The sequence below is a fragment of the Anabrus simplex genome, chromosome 3 (assembly GCF_040414725.1).
Source record: "Anabrus simplex isolate iqAnaSimp1 chromosome 3, ASM4041472v1, whole genome shotgun sequence".
Classification (NCBI taxonomy): domain Eukaryota; kingdom Metazoa; phylum Arthropoda; class Insecta; order Orthoptera; family Tettigoniidae; genus Anabrus; species Anabrus simplex.
Genome location: NC_090267.1, coordinates 434,335,251 through 434,355,557, shown reverse-complemented (window position 1 = coordinate 434,355,557; position 20,307 = coordinate 434,335,251). Strand labels below are relative to the sequence as shown.

The 20,307-nt window shown below is 38.3% G+C and overlaps 1 protein-coding gene across 1 annotated transcript in view; it reads left to right on the top strand.

The window, feature by feature from the left end:
- Nmdar1 (NMDA receptor 1) overlaps positions 1–20,307 on the top strand; it is a 98,786-nt gene that overhangs the window by 22,800 nt on the left and 55,679 nt on the right. The window contains exons 5-8 of the mRNA XM_068226863.1: positions 375–569; positions 5,720–5,820; positions 7,099–7,272; positions 14,322–14,435. Of these exons, the coding sequence (XP_068082964.1) occupies positions 375–569; positions 5,720–5,820; positions 7,099–7,272; positions 14,322–14,435 (584 nt within the window). The remainder of the gene's footprint in view (positions 1–374; positions 570–5,719; positions 5,821–7,098; positions 7,273–14,321; positions 14,436–20,307) is intronic.

Genomic DNA, 20,307 nt, shown 5'->3' with positions numbered 1-20,307 from the left:
AGGTGGTATTTGAGATTATACGGTACAAGGCCAATATCTTACCTAAAGTTTGTTACAGTACTTTTTTCTTTGCTAGAAATGTTAATACAGCTTCAGTCTAAACACTGCATAAAACAAAGATCATGGTCATCAGAAGCATCCCACTGAGTTACCACAGACAACAGCAAATGGTAGTCTGCTGGAGATAGTAAATAAAATAACATACCTTAACTACAATGTTCAGAACAACTGGGACATGACTACAGAAATAAAAATGAGGAAAGAGAAATCCTGAGCTGCACTCCTTTGGACAAGAAATGTTCTTTGCAGTAACAACTTAAATTTAAAATCAGGCTTGTCCATTGTTAAATCTTCTCAATCCTGCTTTGTTTCAGAACATTCACGTTTCCTTTCTGAGAACAGTTCCTCCATACTCTCATCAAGCTGATGTATGGGTTGAGCTGCTCAAACATCTCAAATACAGGAAGGTCATCTTCATACACAGTTCAGACACAGATGGTCGAGCACTTCTGGGACGATTCCAGACGACTTCACAAAGTCTAGAGGATGATGTGGAGATTAAAGTTCAGGTAAGTCACAAATTTTGTTCTTGTTCCTGTAACATCAAGGTCCTCAAATCCTCAGCTTTAGAAAAATGTACCTGTAGAAAATATATGTTATGATTTTTATCTTAGGGGCCGATGACCTTCGATGTTAGGCCCCTTAAAATGACAAGCATCAGCATCATGATTTTTATCTTAGTATTGTTAACCTGTGAGGGGTCACATCACCATCTTTTTGACCGGGCGCATCCATTTTTCATTCTTTCTTAATCATTTCATGGTATAATATTTCCTCCCCTTCTGTACCTTTCAATGGACTCGTCCTCTGCACGTGTTGGTGTTCACTGTTCCAACTTCCATCACCAGTCAGTCAGCAGAGAGCTTTATCTATAAGCTTGGTCATTTCCACCATGCACGACTCCTGGCATTGTCTTATTACCCAGTCCTTTTTTTTCCACGGATATATATTTTTCATTAATAATATAATGTGTTGCAACAAAAATGGGTATTTTGTTTCATGAACATATTTTTCCTTAGTAATACAATGCATTTTTGCTTCAAAAACTGGTATTTTATACTCACTGGTGAAACTGACTGTGCGCGACCCATCATGTAACTTTTTTATGCGACCCCGGGTATCTTGTTTCATGGATATATTTTTCATTAATAATATACTGTAATGTGTTTTGCTACCAAAATGGGTATTTTATTTCATGAACATATTTTTCCTTAATAACATAATGTATTTTGCTTCAAAAACTGATATTTTATATTCCCCAGTCAAATTGACCATGCGCAACCCATCATGTAACTTTTTTGATGCGACCCTGGGTATCTTGTTTCATGGCTACATTTTTTATTGATAATATAATGTGTTTTGCAAGAAAAACGGGTATTTTGTTTCATGAACACATTTTTTCTTAATAATACAACGATGCAACCCCTCGCGGGTTAACCATTAGTTGTATTTCTCCTAGAAACAAAAGTCTTTTTTTTTTTTTTTTTTTTTTTTTGCTAGGGGCTTTACGTCGCACTGACACAGATAGGTCTTATGGCGACGATGGGATAGGAAAGGCCTAGGAGTTGGAAGGAAGCGGCCGTGGCCTTAATTAAGGTACAGCCCCAGCATTTGCCTGGTGTGAAAATGGGAAACCACGGAAAACCATCTTCAGGGCTGCCGATAGTGGGATTCGAACCTACTATCTCCTGGATGCAAGCTCACAGCCGCGCGCCTCTACGCGCACGGCCAACTCGCCCGGTAGAAACAAAAGTCTCTACCACCAACAGGTTCAGTCTGATTTGTCCAAGGATTTAAATTTTAAGGGTTTTAATTTTTTAAGGATAAATATGCCAAAAATACTTTTTTAAGGAAAGTTCAGTTAATACCTATATTATAAATTGGCAGAATTAATATTGTTCAAAATTTGTTGCAGTAGATAACTTTAATTATAGTGAAAAAGTTGTCACTCAGTATCTCATCAAATACACTTCATTCAGTTTTACATTCGGAATATCAAACTTCTGAACTTCTTTACTTACACCAATCTAACAAATAAATGGAATGCTCCGAACCACATTGACACACTCATCCATTATCACTGCAAAATCAAAGACCGTGGTCATCAGTAAACAACCTACTAAATCACTTTATAACTGTTAGGCTCTTAAGTCCGCCAAAGCTAATTTTGAGTAATAAGTTTATAAACTATCTGAACATGAAAACATATGGTAACAGTATTTTCTTTCTTTCTTAATCCGTTTACCCTCCAGGGTTGGTTTTGTGCTGGAACTCAGCAAGGGATCCCACCTCTACCGCCTCAAGGGCAGTGTCCCAGAGCATGAGACTTTGGGTTGGATAAAACTGGGTAGGAGGACCATTACTGCAGCCAGGCTATGCTGAACAGGGGTCTTGTGGGAGAGATGGGAAGATCGTAAGGGATAGACAAGCAATAGGGAAGGAAGCGGCCGTGACCTTAAGTTAGGTACCATCCTTGTATTTGCCTGGAGGAGAAGTGGGAAGCCACAGAAAACCATTTTGAGGATGGCTGAGATGGGAACTGAACCCCCCTCTACTCACTTGACCTCCCGAGTCTGAGTGGACCCTGTACCAGCCCTCTACCACTTTTTCAAATTTTTGGGCAGAGCCTGGAGTTGAACCCGGGCCTCCGGGGGTGGCAGCTAATCACATTAACCACTACACCACACAAGCGGACTTGTAACAGCATTATACTGGAAAAAAGAAACAATTTAATTAAAGTAGATTTTACTGAAAAAAAGAAACAATTTAATTAAAATAGATTTTAATTAAGTTGTTTCATTTTCAAGTATAATACTGTTACCGTATGTTTTCTTCAATCAATCAATACTGATCTGCATTTAGGGCAGTCGCCCAGGTGGCAGATTCCCTATCTGTTGCTTTCCTAGCCTTTTCCGAAATGATTTCAAAGTAATTGGAAATTTATTGAACATCTCCCTTAGTAAGTTATTCCAATCCCTAACTCCCCTTCCTTCAGGTAGTTTATATATGTATTACTAAAAATTAGTTTTGGCAGACTGAAGAACCTAACAGCTATAAATTAAATGAGTCGAAACTAAAGAGTCTGCTTCAGAAATTACAAACTACTGAAGTACTACATTTACAATAGGCCTACAGTATATCACTACAACAATCGAAGAGGCAGTTTTGATTTGGTTTAGATCCCTCAGAAAATTAGCAAATTTAGTACCCATACTGCTAGTGGGAAGGCTTTGTCGCCCATCAGTATGAAGACTAGTGAGCATGCATGGAAGCAATTTGAAACAAAATAATTATTTATGAAGAAGGCTGTGAGTATAGGTTTCAGTATACTCCTCCCACCTTTTAGTAGTAGTTTAAACCATTTAAAAGCAAAAAATTATTGACAGAAGACTTGGAGAGTTCCACTCATTGAAGTATCTGAGGGCCCGAATAAATACACGTGAGTGGCACTCGTCAAAGTAAGCCAATGGGTTAAGGAATAGAATAGAGTTCACTCTCCCATGAGACCAACCGAGAAGTTTTCTGGCTGAGGCTGTTGTCTCATTGACCATGGGGTACTGTAACATCTGTAGGCTATCTGGCTGGCCAACAGTTGTTTTGGGAAGTGAGAGAACTCAGTGCGCTGTATGTGACACAAATTCGTTGTTTATTTCGTTATTCCAAATCCAGACCGCAACTTTCAATAACAGTACTGATTGAGACATTTGTTTAGTTCTTTCCCAGTGCTGCAGATCCAGATTACAGCAACTATCAGTTCTTTAACTGGACAGCTAGTTCTGGATTAAGATATATATAGAGAGAGAAGGGTAGGAACATTGATAGGAACACATAATAGGAAAAACACAATGACAGGACAGTGTGGAAAGAGAGAGGAAGGGAAAGAAAACACAAAAGGGACAAGGACACTCTCCACATTTTCATACACTGCCATCTTCAAATAGACTGATTCTTTCCTTATCAGTACCAGTTCTTCTACATCCATTTCTTTGCAGTCCCTGCTGAGTTCATTTCTGCTTTCCAGCTTCATCAGAAGGGCAGGCTTCTACATTCCTGTGGGGCCAGCTTAACAGATTTCTGCCATGGGAAACTTACTGGCCTGTCTTGCTGCTATGAATAAATGAAAATGTATCTACGGTTTATTAACAATGATCAGTTTGGGCCTTATAATGTTCACTTCACTACACTGTTATTACATGAAGAATGCATCATAAGAATTATATTTAGTGGTTCTTGCAGCACTAGTTTATACTTTGTAGTAGAGTGATACTTTTTACATGTGTTGCCATTATTACTCCTGATCAATCAGTGTGAATTTATATTAACACATTAGTTATTTCTGCTGTCACTTACTATTCTATAAACCATCACACTTGTCTTATTTCTTGATAAAGTTCTCATACAGTACAATTTGATCTTAACCCTAGAAATGATAGGTATTTTTGCCTTCTATATTACAGTCATGTAGTGGAAAAAAAAACAATTAACACATGAAAAACAAACATAATCATTACATATTTCATACCATTTAACTCAGGAAATCAGCAGCATTGTACTTATTTGACAAAAATAGTTTTTCGGTCATGTTTCACTGAGCAAAACAAAACATGAAAAGTGGAAAAAAAGGAGAAATCATTTTTCTATATTTAATGCCAGGAAACCACCGAAAAAATAACAGTACTGAAATTTCAAAGTACACAAAATGTGCAAAAGTATATCCTGATTAGATATATATACACAAATTTTGGAAAAATTTTAATCTGTGGCCCTGACAAAACAAAATGTTCCACATGTCCACAGTCAAAATTCATTGATCTCTCTGTACATGAAATTCTTCTGTAACGTCAAGCTCGGGTTCAGGTGAATATACTCTTATCAGGTTTCGATGTTCAGGCTTAGTTTCTGGATCTTCATTATTTCCCTCGTTTTCATCCTCGGTTTCATCATCAGTTATTTTAGATCCCTAACCTCGTCATAATCACAAATATCCATCATTTACTAGAAAATAACATAATACAACAATATATTTAATACAAATAACTAGCAACCTCAACTAGACCTCACCCGTAAAGCATGGCAACCCAGAATTATGAAATGAAAACAATGCCTCATTTTTGTTTTACAATCAGCGCTCAGAATAGCCCCTACAGAACCAAAATTGCAGTAGGTACGAAGCTTGTAAGGTCTGTTATTGAGAACTATGTAATGTAATTCATATTCAATTGATTTTAAATGATTTTGATCAATTCCTGACAATGAGTGCATTTTGTCGCACAGTGCAGTACTGCAATGCTATCACTAGAAAAAGGGTGAATAACATCGCATTTTTGCGATGTTTATCACTTCTAAGGTTGAAGTGTCTCAATGACCTTTATGGGTATTCAAAGCTTGTGTGGTTAGCTGACTGCTCATAACTACACCTATTGGCTGAAATGCCGCTTATTTCAAACGTTGGATGTCTAGATATGTGATTCGTGACTTGATGGCTGATATCACAGTAATAGCAAGTGTAAAAGGGCACAATACATACACACATGCATGTTATGCTTTCCATAAATGATATTTCTTCATGTTTATTCATGGGGAAATGTTATATCTTCATTTAAAAATAAAATATGGAAATGACGTGCTTTGTCTTTTAATGTTTGTTTCTTTTTTCTAGGTTGAACTTGTCATTGAATTTGAGCCTGGGCTGGAAACTTTTACTGAGAAGTTGTTGGAGATGAAGAGTGCCTTATCCCGAGTCTACCTTCTATATGCTAGGTGAGATCTCAGAAAATACACATTTCAGGACATGTTTATATACACTTTTTCCCTTCTCTATGTGAGGAATCCACCCTTGCAATTATACCGTGTTTTTCTGAAACCCCTTGTACATACCTATATTCTCTGACACTGCTGAAAGGTTTTTGTGTAAATCTCTTATTGCAACTTGGCTAAAACTGTTATCAAGAGTGCACTCATTCCTTTTTTTAGTGAAATGATACGTTCAATAATGGGAAATTATCCCTTGTTTCTCAAAATAACTCTTCAGAGATGCCAGTGCCTTCTCTGACTGTTGATGGTGAAACACTTGGTGTTCTCATCAGCCTTCAGGCTGAAGACTTAACAACAATTTGTAAACAATCAAGTGTTTTAACATAATTGAGAATACTTTACATACTACATAGTATAGGGAACACACAGATATGATGGACCAAACAAATAGTATATGTTTTGCAGTGGCCATTCTGTGATATTATTTACTTCCATCTCAGGTGTTTATCTCCATATGTTCCTTAATTTTTAAAAAAGCTTCAACACAAGCTATCAGATAAAATGAATGTATGTATGTGTAAAGTACATTTTGAAGGATCCTAGGTAGCTCAACTGACTGAAAAATTGCTGGGCTGAGTGGCTCTGACAGTTGAGGCGCTGTCCTTCTGACCCCAACTTGGTAGGTTTGATCCTGGCTCAGTCCAGTAGTATTTTAAGGTGCTCAAATACGTCAGCCTTGTGTTGGTAGATTTACCAGTATGTAAAATAACTCCTGCGGGACAAAATTCTGGCACCTCCGGATCTCTGAAAACTGTAAAAATAGTTAGTGTGTTGTAAAATAAATAAGATGATGATGATGATGATGATGATGACGATTATTATTATTATTATTATTATTATTATTATTATTATTATTATTATTATTATTATTATTATTATTATTATTATTATTATTATTATTATTATTATTATTATTATTATTATTATTATTATTGACTAAGGAACAGATTCTTATAGCATGGGAAAATTACGAGAGAAGATAGCCTTTTGTGAACTTGCAGCAAACTGTGTTACTGTTATGAACAATGCATGAGACATGAGGGTGCAGGTTTTGAACACGTGCTGTACTGACACAGATCCGTTGCCTTGCATGTTATAATGACATATCTTGATGTTCTGAGCATGTTTTTAATTTCAGTACTGTGTTGTTTTCCCGTATAATGTATTTGAAGATAAACATGATACAGAAGTTACATAAATTGTCCTTTTGATCTTCTGTTGCAGTAAGACTGACTCCATGGTAATTTTCCGTGATGCTGAACAACAAAACATGCTTGAGAAAGGATTTGTTTGGATCGTAACAGAGCAAGCTTTGGAAGCCAGCAATGTCCCTGTTGGTACGCTGGGACTAAAACTGGTTAATGCTACAAGTGAAAAGGCTCATATACAGGACAGCATGTGAGTTACTAGTTTTGTGAACTCCAGATATGGTATGATTGTGTACACAAAAACAAATAACTTTGTTTTATTTGTGATGATTTTTGTTCTGAACGAATAATGTTTTTTATACTTTTTGATTAGTTCTTATCCTCATTCTGTATTCCCCTCATTCAGCTTCGGCCAGCTTGGGGAATTTATGGCACTTCTCCACCTTCCTCTCTCCCTCATTTTGTCCTAGCCTAGATTACTTCCTCTTACACTCCTCTTTATTGAATCAATTCACCTTGTTCTAGGTCTCACTCTCTTTCACATGAATTTCATCTCCATCATCTATTTTGGTATTCTTTTCTCCTCCATTCTCTTTGTATGTCCAAACCATCTTAGTTTACTCCTATCAATTCTCGTTTTAATCAAATGATCGACATAAAATTATTTCTCTTGAGAAAGCTGCCCTGAATGAGAGTATTTCTTTACATTTTAGATTATGAACTTTACAACCAATTACATGGGGTTTACATTTTATAGGGTGGTCAGATATGATTCACTCCATCTCGCAGTGTTTTTAATATGGGTGAGCGCATGCTCATTTGCCATGCGCGGGTCAGCGTCAGTAGCGGGAAGGTAAACCACAGAATAGTAACACAAACAGTTTTAAGAAGTTCTTTACTTACCAGATTATGAAAGGTGGTACTGAAACTGCCCACCTTTATTCTACATGCATTTCTGGTGCCTCATTAGGAAATTAATTATCACTCAGTAATGATTGTTCATGTTGAGGAATGCCGGCAATTTCCAGATCAGTATTGTGTGTGGGTTTGTCTTGTACACAGCATTTTAAAATTATACCAGAGATAATCTCAAGTGATCAGGGAACCAAGGGGGCCACAAATCCCTACTAATAATTCTATTCTGCAGAAATGTTGTGTGAATTTCTCTCATGGAATTATTGGCAGTGAGAGCAGTGGCAGAGACCTGATAAAAATAAAATGCAAAATCATGCTCCCTGTCAGTTAATTCTCTGAAAAACTGGGGTTAGTATGGTATTCATATAACTAACAGAATCAACCATTCTTAAAAAAATTGGTGCTATGATTCTTTCATTACTGATGACGCACCATACACCGATTTTTGTGTTTTGTCCGATGATGTCTCTTGGAAGGAAGAAGTAAAGCGCCACTGTAACTATGACTGGCTTGATTACACAAATTAAAAAATTAAATTTTAAACACAGTAAAAGAAAACTTAAGGTCCAACAAAATATCGCAGCACAAAACGTAAACAAACAGGTTAGGAAACATGACAACTACACAATGGATGTGGAAAGCGGCATGGAACCCTGTGAAGAAGGAAAACGTAGAGGGTAATTGCCCTTGGATTACACACATTTATTTTAAAAGGAAACAAATCAAAAATTCAAAATAAAAGGAACAAATCAAAAACTCAAAATAGGAAGATTTTTACAATGGTAAATTTAAGTGTTAACCATGCCTGCAGATGTGCGCAAAGGACTATAAGAAATTTAATCACAGTTTTTGAATCCATAGAAAGACTATTCAATGGTCATGATGATTAAAATGAGGGCTAATCCCAATCTACACAAATGTAGAAAGAAAACCAAACACAGAGGTACAGAAAACTTGCATCACTACCTAAAACATTTCAGGTAATGTGCATAGATTTTCAGTACTTATGTAAGGTGATGCAGAAATACGGGGAGGCAAACCTGAGGGATAATTACTTTATAAGTTACAAAGTTACGAAAACAGGTATTGCCTCCGGAACAAAGATACAAGATCTTAGTTGAAAAGCTAAGTCATTTTGACAAATTTAGTGATGAACGTGAAACTCAAGGATAAACTCTTGCGTAAGAAAAGGAATTATTACATTTAAATTAAGTTGAAAACCAAAATAAATGTAGAAACAGTGCTTATCCTGAGACCAGGTTTTCCCACGAGGGGACCGAACGAGGAGCACGAGCGCTCACTACGATCATCATATGATCAAAGACCCAGATCCTACCTCGCTCCCACTGAAGGAGTGGGGTAAGATCCAGAAACAGGAATTGGTGCAACCACCAAAGAGAACTAATGAGAATTTAGAATTTACCTTCGACTTTCACATTCATCAATTACATTAACTCTTATTTTCTCCAAATAAAAGTGTCTTCATTTTTGCTGACACAATGATAAATGTTCGAGGAAAGTGTTCATGTACTCAGCAGGAAATGCATTACCAGAACTGCACATGTACGTACACGCTATTTCACAAATTTTGACAACAACAAAAATTAAAATAGATAAATTATAATTTTGATACAACACATAAAAAAGAATTTCTAAAACTTAATTTTGAATGATCTGCATAGGTCCAGGTTTATAAAGTCAAAACAATTCTTCCAAGTCCAGAAGTCGAAACAAAATAAAATCTTATACAACAAAAAAATTTTTTAAACAATAGAGTAAGAAATTTCAATCCATTCCCATTGCTGTCTTTATACTGCCACACCTACGAATGGCTTATATTTTCCTGGTGCAGCCCATACTACCGTATGGTCTTCCTTCCTGGCACTCAACAACAACGGAAAATATGAGGAAACTAGAGGGTGTCCAGTGACGAGCAGAATGTTGAATTAACAAACACACTCCTTTAACACAGTCAGCTCATTGCCACCGTGAACTCGTTCTGTAAACAAATAGATATAGCCTTCCTTAAGAAATCCCTGACAGACAACACACACCTCTCCCCTTTCCACCGCCTGAAGCTTAATTACCGCTCTGTTAAGAGAGGCCAAAGAGTTACTCTTGTCCCTCCCCTCGCCAGAATAACCTCTTATTTACATGGATTTTACGCAAGGTCTGCTCGTATCTGGAATCTTCTACCATCTGAGGTAAAGCTGCTTCCTCTTCCTCACTTCCTCCGTGCAGTAAAGGAAAATGTATATATAAATAGAAGCCCATATGTAATGTATATAACTTGTATGAATTAGAATATCAAGAAAGATGGGTGCAAGTACAGTTGAATGTGGGCAAATGTTATGTGTATGGGGGTGGTTGTGAATGAGTATGAAAACCTACAACCTCTTTTCCAGTCTTTGACTGGGTCAGGGATATAATGAATGAACCATATATAGGCTATTATTACAATGGGGTCGCCACTCACGAGGTGATTTATTAATGACTGATAAATGCTATGAAATGATAATGGAGAGTGTTGCTGGGATGAAAGTTGACAGGGAAAACCAGAGTACCCAGAGAAAAACCTGTTGCGCCTCCTCTTTGTCCAGCACAAATCTTACATGGAGTGACCAGGATTTGAACCACGGTAACCAGTGGTGAGAGACCGACGTGCTGCTGTCTGAGCCACGGAGGCTCCAATAGGAGTATGAGTGAGAGTATAAATGGCTGGGTTTTCTTACTCTAATATGTATAGAATAAATCAAGATAATTATTATTCTAAGAGTACAGTGTTTGAAGTGTAAATATGTAAATTTAAAATTGTCTACATATATGTAAATATTTAGTAGAGTTTATGTACACATAGATGTGGGGATGGAAGCACTTCCATATATGTGAGGCTTACCCTTTCTCATCTACCACCCCTAAACTGTACATGTACAATAATAATAGAGGAGCACTTCAGTAATGATTGTTTCATGTACACACATAAACCTGGTGGTAGAACCAGGTCTCATCCAAGAAGAATATTAAATGTGGGCCTATTTGATTACTGTGTACATTTTCCAGACTCCACTCATAAACTATGCACCTACATACAGGGTCACCTAGTTGTAGAGCATGTGCCACAGCTTTTATACTGCTTTAAATGTAATACAGAAATTTAGTAAATTTTTGCACAGACCCATATGAAATTCCCACTTGTTGTGCAAGACGAGAAAGTGATTTTTTAGGAGAATGATTACCAGTGTTATCTAATTTTTCTTCAGTGAGAACAATACTCTGCTTTTTTGGTTTGTTACTTTCCTGTCCAGTTCCATGAGATTTATTATATAAAGATTATAGACTGTTATGACTTAGAATATCTACAGCTGGAAATATTTTTTTTGAAACAGTCTTTGAGCTTCACGAGCTGTCTGAGTTAACACCCATGAATCAAACATAAAGACACACTGTGCCATTGAAAATGAGTGAGCCATAACACTTTTTATGACTAACTACAGAATTAAGAAACAGAAAAACACTCTCTTGGGAACAACTGAAATACAACTGTAATATCAAAATTGAAGTAGAGAAAAGAAAGGGTTCCACCTATTCAATACACTTTTATTAATAATGTAAGTGCTTAAAACATTATGGTACTAGTATTTACCTCAATTGAGGACATCTTCAGCCATACGAACCATATAATTGACTTGTCAAAGACATGAATATGTACAATAAGAAACATAATATTTCACAACACTACTTTAATAACCAATTCAGACAACCACAGGTATCAAACTAGACATGCAGATGACTTGGCCTTGTATCACATCCACTCTTCAAAATACTGGAAGAACAGTTGTAAATTCTCAGCAATTCAAGCATACAACAAACTTCCTGCTGACGTAAAAATTGCCCCTACTTTAATAACTTTCAAACGAAAGGCAAAGGAAAATCTATGGAATAGATAGTTCATAGGTGAAATATAAATATGTAATGTTTAAAACAAACACTCGCCCCGCTTTGCCAATCCTGTTGCATTGTTACTCACTTGTAGTACTAAGTAGTTTAAGTATCTTAGTATAATTAAGGAACTATAGAATGGTATTTTATTTTTATTTTTTACACTTTCTGTATTGATGTCTCTACTTTTACTGTTTAAGTCACCTGATTATATCATTGTAAGTATTCAGAGTTTGTAGATCCACCATTGAATATATTATTCATTGTACAATTCCTCTGTATGAGCCTTTGGCACGTTGGAATTAATTATTGAAATAAATATCTATCTATCTAATAAATGGGTGCTAAAAATTGACTTCTGTGTAAAAACTTGAAGATTAAAATTCACATTCTTGATTACAAGAAGTCATCTAGCTGAGAAGTTATATCAAAGTTCCATTCTAGAAATATGAAATAAAGTTTTCACAATCTTGGCTTGTGGTTGAAACTAGGGAGTTCTCTTCAATTGTATGGTTCTGTGTTCTAAAATCATCGCAAGTTTGGACGGTGGGTGGATTCTAAATTTTTCGTATTTCTGAAACATTGCTGTATCCACGAAACAGATATACAGTATATATCAGGATTAATGTCTTTATTCACTAAGGTTCTTTTGTGTCACCGGCTATGCACGTTTGAAAGGACCTGGCGCAGCACTTTCACTCTCTTTGGTCTTCTTCTTTATTCGTGTCAGAAGTATCAATTTTACTTACAGATATTTAACAAAAAGCAACAAGATATCTACATTCCTGCTATACAAATATACAAGTCTATTATACAATCACAGATAGAGCAACAATATTCGAGAGCTAGATGATGCTTGCCCAGTATTGGGCGACGTCAATAGCGTTGGGGAGGCTGCAATCAAGTCTTTCATAGTGCACATTGAAGGACATAAAACACACTGACATAAATGTTGGATCGTCTGCTGCTCTCCGCAATCACAAAGTGATGAATCACTTGAGAAGCCCCACTTCCGCAAATTTACTTTTGTTCTGCCGACTTCTGTACGGAGTCTGTTAAGGGCTTTCCATACTTTCGACTTCTCCTGGTGACCACATGGAAGACTTTCCTTCAGCTCTATCCAGTTGGATAGGTGGTGGATTCTTTCTTTCCACATTGTGACTCTAGCATTCTCTGCTTTTCCCCCAAGGTTAACTGATGTGCGGAGAAAACTTTTTCTAGATTTTAGCCTCTGTGTGGCTGGTTGGTATCCATAGAGAGGATGTGCTTCTGAAGAAGATGACTGGAGCCTTTCTTTGTTAGCTGCTACCTCCCTACGAATCTCACCGGGAGCAATACCAGCTAAAAGTTGGACCTTCTCAATGGGTGTAGGTTTCAAACATCCAGTAATGATCCTGCAGCTTTCATTTAAAGCGATGTCGACCTGCTTTGTATGAGCTGACCTGTACCAAACCGGGGAGGCATATTCTCCTGCAGAATAGCATAGAGCTAGAGCTGATGTTCTAATTGTTTGTGGTTGTGTTCCCCAACTTGTTCCTGATAACTTTCATAGAATGTTGTTTCTAGCAGCTATCTTTTGTTTCAGGTTTTGGCAATGTTTCTTATATGTTAATGTGTGATCCAGCATAACTCCCAGGTACTTTGGTGTAAAGCAGTGTTCCAGTAAGTTCCCCTTCCATAGTACTTTGAGTTTCTGAGAGGCCTGTGCATGCCACAGATGGAACGCACAAATTTGAGTCTTAGCTGGATTTGGTTTGAGTTGATTTTTCTCATAATAGGTACCTAGCTCTTCTAATGCAGCAGTTAAAGAGATCTCTGCTTCATCAAAGGTATCAGTTTGAGTAGTAACTGCAAGGTCATTGGCATAGATAAAGCTTTTAGTAGTTTGTGGTAATGGCTGGTAACTTTCACTGTTGCTATCACTACCTATAAACTCTTGATTCATTTTCCAGAATGTCATTACTGCCACAACTGCCACCTAAAACACTGTCTAAAAGTGCTTTCAAACTCTTGTTGTCAACCGCAATGACAGTTCTACTGAATACTGATGAAAATAAATTTCTTGTTGAACAGTCCCAATGTCACACACAGAAATACAGACAGCATTGTATACCAACAGCATATGCCTCCAGTTCCGTAGAATGTGTATTGTGAGAACTTATATTGCAAAGGGAATCTGATATATGAAGATAGACATTGCATCATTGCAAACTGAGCTCGATTTTTGATTCATGCACACACATAAAAAAAAAAAAAATTAAAAAAAAAAAACACTACCACAGCTCATCAAATGGTGCGAATGGGTTAAACATGTTCCTATCAAAGTTCCAATCTTTCTATACGTGACTCTTTTTTTTTACCTGTTTGTTTCTCTCTGTTACTTATATTAGTTGCTTATTATATTCCTCTGTGCTTTAATACATAAAACTTGGTTGTTTATTTCAGCTATGTCCTGGCTTCTGCTCTGAAGGAGATGAATAAAACTGAAAACATAACTGAGGCTCCAAAGGATTGTGATGATTCAGGATCAATCTGGGAGACGGGGAAAACATTATTTGAGTAAGTTATCATGAAGGTAATAATTCCAACTGTATGTGGGATTTGCAGAACTCTTTGAAGAGAAATCTGTCAAAAATACAAATAGGTGGTTACTGTGATCAGTAATTAAGGGAATGAGAGCTTTCTATTATGACAAAAGACACCACCATAATTTTTCTCAGGTAAGTATCTTACTGTTAAAACAAATATGAAAGAGGAACTGTTTGGGAAAATTTTGTGCAACTCTTGTTATGTGCTCTTTTTCTACTCCTCATTATGATAATGATAATAATAAAACCTACATGGTTCATGGGAGAGTACTGATAATGTACATCGTTTAGAGTCAGAATACAACAGACATCAGTTAGACTTCCTTTTCTTTCTTTCTTAATCCATTTACTGACAAGGGATGTTTTTTTTTTCCTCAGACTCCGTGAAGGATCCTACCTCTACCACCTCAAGGCCAGTGTCCTGGAGTGTGAGACTTTGGGTCGGGGGGTACAACTGGGGAGGAGGAGGAAGGGGGCCAGTACCTTCCCCCATCGGCCTCACTTGCTGTGCTGAACAGGGCCCTTGTGGGAAGGATGGGAAGATTGAAAGGAAGAGGAAAGGAAGTGCCCATGGCCTCAAGTTAGGTACAATCCCAGCATTTGCCTGGAGGAGAAGTGGGGAAACCATGGAAGACCACTTTGAGGATGGCTGAGGTGGGAATCAAACCCCATCTCTGCTCAGTTGACCTCCTGAGGCTGAGTGGATTCTGTTCCAGCCCTCATATCACTTTTCAAATATTGTGGCTGAGCCGGGGATTTAACTGGGGCCTCCAGGGGTGGCAGCTAATCACACTAACCACTACACCACCAAGGCGCTCTAGATTTTTCAACGATTTAAAAAGAGGAACTTCATTTAAAAGACCTCTCTGTTCTTCTTCCAGTCCTCTGTAATTCATTTTATTCTCAACATGATAATTATTCTGGAAATTGCAAACAAGCTGATAAACCTGTTAATTTTTGAAGTTTCATACTCCAACTCTATTGTAGATTTACAACTGCTCCTCTGTTCAGATATAACAAGTGTTTTTAAATCAGTTTAATAACATGTACTGCAATTTATTCTTCATTACCTTGTAGACCCCAATGTTCAATAGTTGTTAATAATGTATTTAATTGCTACAATTAACACAAAAAATGAATTATATTAGAAAAGAGAAGGTTAGGGTTAGTTGTATTAAGTAGTTGCTTCATATGTTATATTAACAGCCATTTCTTGCCATTCTCATTATCTATGTATACTCTTACAAACTGGGCATAATTGCCAAGTGACATTCTAACTACAGTAACTTCTTGCAAAAGTAGCCTTGCTTTGAATCCCAGCCGATGCATGTGTCTGTGGCTTGGATTCCATTATCACCAGTGGCATTTCCAGCCCTTTTCTCACAATGGTGTAGACAAACTAATTCCAAGAGAGCTTCCCATTGGGGTGGAATGCATTAAACTCTGCATCCACCACATGTGAGCTTGGATTTCTACACGAGGATGATCTCCACACGTTCTTCAGTCGTCACCACATTATTCAGTTGGTGATACCTGCAAATTTCTTTTTAGTTTTAGAATTTTGCTTTATGTCGCACCGACACACAGAGCTCTTATGGTAACGATAGGATAGGAAAGGGTTAGGAGGGGGAAAGAAGCTGCCGTGGCCTTAATTAAAGTACATCACCAGCATTTGTCTGGTGTGAAAATGAGAAACTATCTTCAGGGCTGTGGGATTCAAACCCACTATCTCCTGAATGCAAGCTGACAGCTATGTACCCCCAAACCACACGGCGACTTGCTCGGTGATACCTGCAAAGATTGAACAGATGATAATTAGGAAATGGTTCACAATAGGACAAAAGAGTTTGTGGCATTGAACTCCTCAAGAAAAAAAAAAAGAAGTGGAAATGATGTATCGTATGCCTGTCATTCCATTTAGGAAAAGTTGTCATATCCTAAGGACAGGGCAGGCTGGGGACTTGGGAGCGTGTAATCAGATTGGCAAAGATTAATTTTACTTATATTCTAAGACCCTTGAATATACACAAATATATGTACATACAATAATACACTCTGACACCATTTAACTTTCAAATCTCTCTTCCACTTTTAGATCTTTCTGTAAGTCTTTCAAGTCTTACAAGAATATATATGTTCACTGGATGAATACTTAACTACAGGATGAAGCCGATCTCCGTACAGCAAATCTTCGTTCTTCTTTTCTTCTTTCTTCTGCGTTGACATCCCTGGAAACCATTACTTTGGCGGCGAGGCGATACTCCCCTGATTAAGAATAATTGCTGGTTTCTATTGATTAGATTCCGACACCAAATTGACTACTGGTGTGGAGACCCTGTGATCATTCACTAGCGAATCACACTCAGCAGCTCAAGAGCCTATTGTTCCTCTAACTGGCTAATACTTTAGCTACACACTTGCGGCTCTACTCAAGTTATACCCAGCACCCTTAACAGTTCGCCCTGACTGTCTAATTATCAGTTTGCATTCCGGCAGGGCCTTCGGCCAACACCGTCAAAAAGCCCAGAGTCAAAAGCTGAGAGTCAAAAAGCCTTGTTGTTTACGAGTTACTGACTTATATGCCTTCTCCAGTTCCTTCTAGAACAAATCACCGAAAAATGCATCACCACCATTAGTCACTCGTACATGTCACAGTATCACTGATTTGTTCCTTAGCATGGGACCTCCCTGTCACGTTGCAATTACACATGACGTTCTCGAACATTTTGGAAGTTTTCCGTATGTCCCTTGCATGTAACATCTACAAGAAATACGCAGTTTGCTTGCACAAGTATCTTTTGTAATATTGAGTCACCACTCTGGCTTACTAGTTTCAACTCAACATAGAATGTTCTGATTCTTTCTTTGAAATATTCTTTAATATCGTTCCCATTATTATTATTATTATCATCATCATTAATTATACAGACTCTCCTGTAATTTCCCTTCTTATTTACATGTGTTCATATGCCTGTTACTCCTCATATCACAGTCTTTATACCCTGGAGGTCGCGGATTTGAATCTTGTTTGAGTCCGTTCGCTCACTCCTTGATACGTGAGAGGCACGTTCATGACAAAGTAGATGGAGGCAAGAGTGTGCACATGTGTCCTTGGGTTTGTCCCACCCACCAAACATCATATGTGGCCAATGTGGACTTCCACCACACCAGCCTTTCTTATGACAATGTTGTGACCTAATTTTTGGCTCATCCTGTATATTATTTACATACATAAGGTCGTTTGGGATCTCTTGAGACGAGTTGGAAGGCTGCTGGTGGCGCTGTTATCAACAGGGAGTGATGATTCACGTCAGTACTAAGAACGTGTGTGTGTAGAGATTCGTGACATTAGCTGCAACAATGCCAAAGCGGATTGATCCTTACTGGTGGTGGTGGTGATTATTGTTTTAGGCAACCATCTTCTATATAACACTAATCAGAGGAAAAAAATGGAAGTGATCTGGCACTTCGATAAATGAAGGTATCAGCCAAAGAAAGACAAGGGCCACGAAGGGCGTGAAAGGAAAGACTCCCTAGGCCTCAAGTGCTCTAATACCGTTGGGGTCAGAAAAGAACAAGAGTTGACCAAGGGAGGCTGGGTAGGATAGAGGAATGTGAGGAGTCTGGCACAAGTAAGTGGAAGTAATGCCAGGTCTCAGCTAAGGGCCCCATGGTCGCCAACCCACACTTCCAAGTTGAGAGCCCCTGGAGCCCCTTTTAGTTGCCTCTTACAACAGGCATGGGATACCATGGGTGTTATTCTACCACCCCCACCCACTGGGGGAGACCCTTACTGGGAGGGCTACATAACAGCCCTGTCCGATGCCAAATATAGCTATTCTGCAATCTAAGGAATGTGCAAGAAGCGTTATTTTGTGATACCAGAGAACAGGATCAGTGTTGTATTGAATTAAAAGAAGGCAAAGGCCAACTGGGTTTAATTCCAGAAAGAAAGAAACAGGCAAATCTATGACCAGTCACCAGGCATACACCAGGAAAGTGTAGGCCCTTGTCTCCGGTGGTAACCCTGCCCCACAAAGGACTATCGCACATAAGTTGGGGATGTCTGTTTCAACAGTTAACACCATAATCAACAAGGACCTTCAATTAGAAAAGTTGCATAGCGCAGAGTTCACAAGCTGTTGCCTCATCACATTTTGGAACATTGCGCTAATGCAAGAAAGCTGTATGAGGGCTGTCTGGCAGGGAACAGATGGAAAAATGTGGTTCCATTAGACGAAGCACATGTGTACCTCAGTGACTGTAACAAACCTTGCTCGATTTACTACTGCCCTAGAAACAAAAAATGTATCAAACATTGTAAAAGGAATGCCAGAAAAGTTTCACAAAGTGTTTCATGATCATCGCTGGATACTGCTACAATGGCAAGTTAACCATTTGCCATGTTGCTAATAATGTGAAGGTGAACTCTACAAACTATCAGCAAGAGGTTTTAACACCCATTTACAACACAGATATTCCAGCACTGTATGGGAGAGTGAAAAATCAGGTATGGGTGCATCAAGATAAAGCATCCAGCCACACTTCTTGTTCGACTCATCTTTTCTTAGAGAGAATGAAGATGGAAATTGGAATCCATGCAATTCCTTTTTTTGACATTCCAGTGAAGGCACCCGATTGATCATCTATGGAATTCTGTGCATTTGAATTTCTGAAAAGGGCCTTAGGAAAGATGCCCATGCACTATCAATGGCCTCTGGAAAGCCTGTTGGGAGGAGTGGAATAAGTTAGACATGCTAGCTCTACGAAAACGTCTGCTGCAATGGAAATTACATTGTTGGGCTATACGTAGCTAGAAACACTGGCTTTCCAATTGAGCATGATTGTTGGTGGAGACATGGCTTTTCATAAGCTAATTATCCTTCAAACATTGTCCCCAAAGACCCCAAATGACCTTCTGTATATGTACATCCTCAAAATAGTGATATACCGGGCGAGTTGGCCATGCGCGTAGAGGCGCGCGGCTGTGAAGCTTGCATCCGGGAGATAGTAGGTTCGAATCCCACTATCGGCAGCCCTGAAAATGGTTTTCCATGGTTTCCCATTTTCACACCAGGCAAATGCTGGGGCTGTACCTTAATTAAGGCCACGGCTGCTTCCTTCCAACTCCTAGGCCTTTCCTATCCCATCGTCGCCATAAGACCTGTGTCGGTGCGACGTAAAGCCCATAGAAAAAAAAAAAAAAAAAATAGTGATAAAATATCCTTTTGACCAAATTGCAATCAGACATTCATTGTCCAGAAGCGAGCCACTTCCGTGGCGTTCTTACTAGCAAATATCAAATCTTGTTTAGAACACAAACATGGACAAAGAGGGCACTGACACATGTAGTTCACTGTCTGCTCTTCACCACAGTCACACCTGCTAACTTCAGTGAAACCCCATTGTCTAAGTGACAACTTAGATCTGCAGACTCCAGTTCATAAGTGCCGGAGTGACCTCCACACATCCCAGTCCTTATTGTGGCTAGCTGTAAGCTCCATCCAGTCTTGATGCTTAAGACTTCCAAAGGAAAGCCTAGATTTATCTGGAGATTTTTTCAAGGACTTTGATATTTGGAGGAAACTCTTTCAAGAGTTTGGCCTGGACTGAGACAGTTGATAGCCAAACAGAGGATGAGCTTGGATGTTCTCAGCCTTAAGTTGTTCGCAATCAGCTTCAACTTTACAATAAATTCTTACAGGTGAAATTCCAGCAAGATGGTAAACCTTTTCACCAGGAGTTGGTGTTAACATCTTATGATCAACTGGAAAAGCTCATTCAGAGCTGGGTCCACAGTTCTGGTATGGGATGATTTATACCATGTGAGGCTGGTATACTCT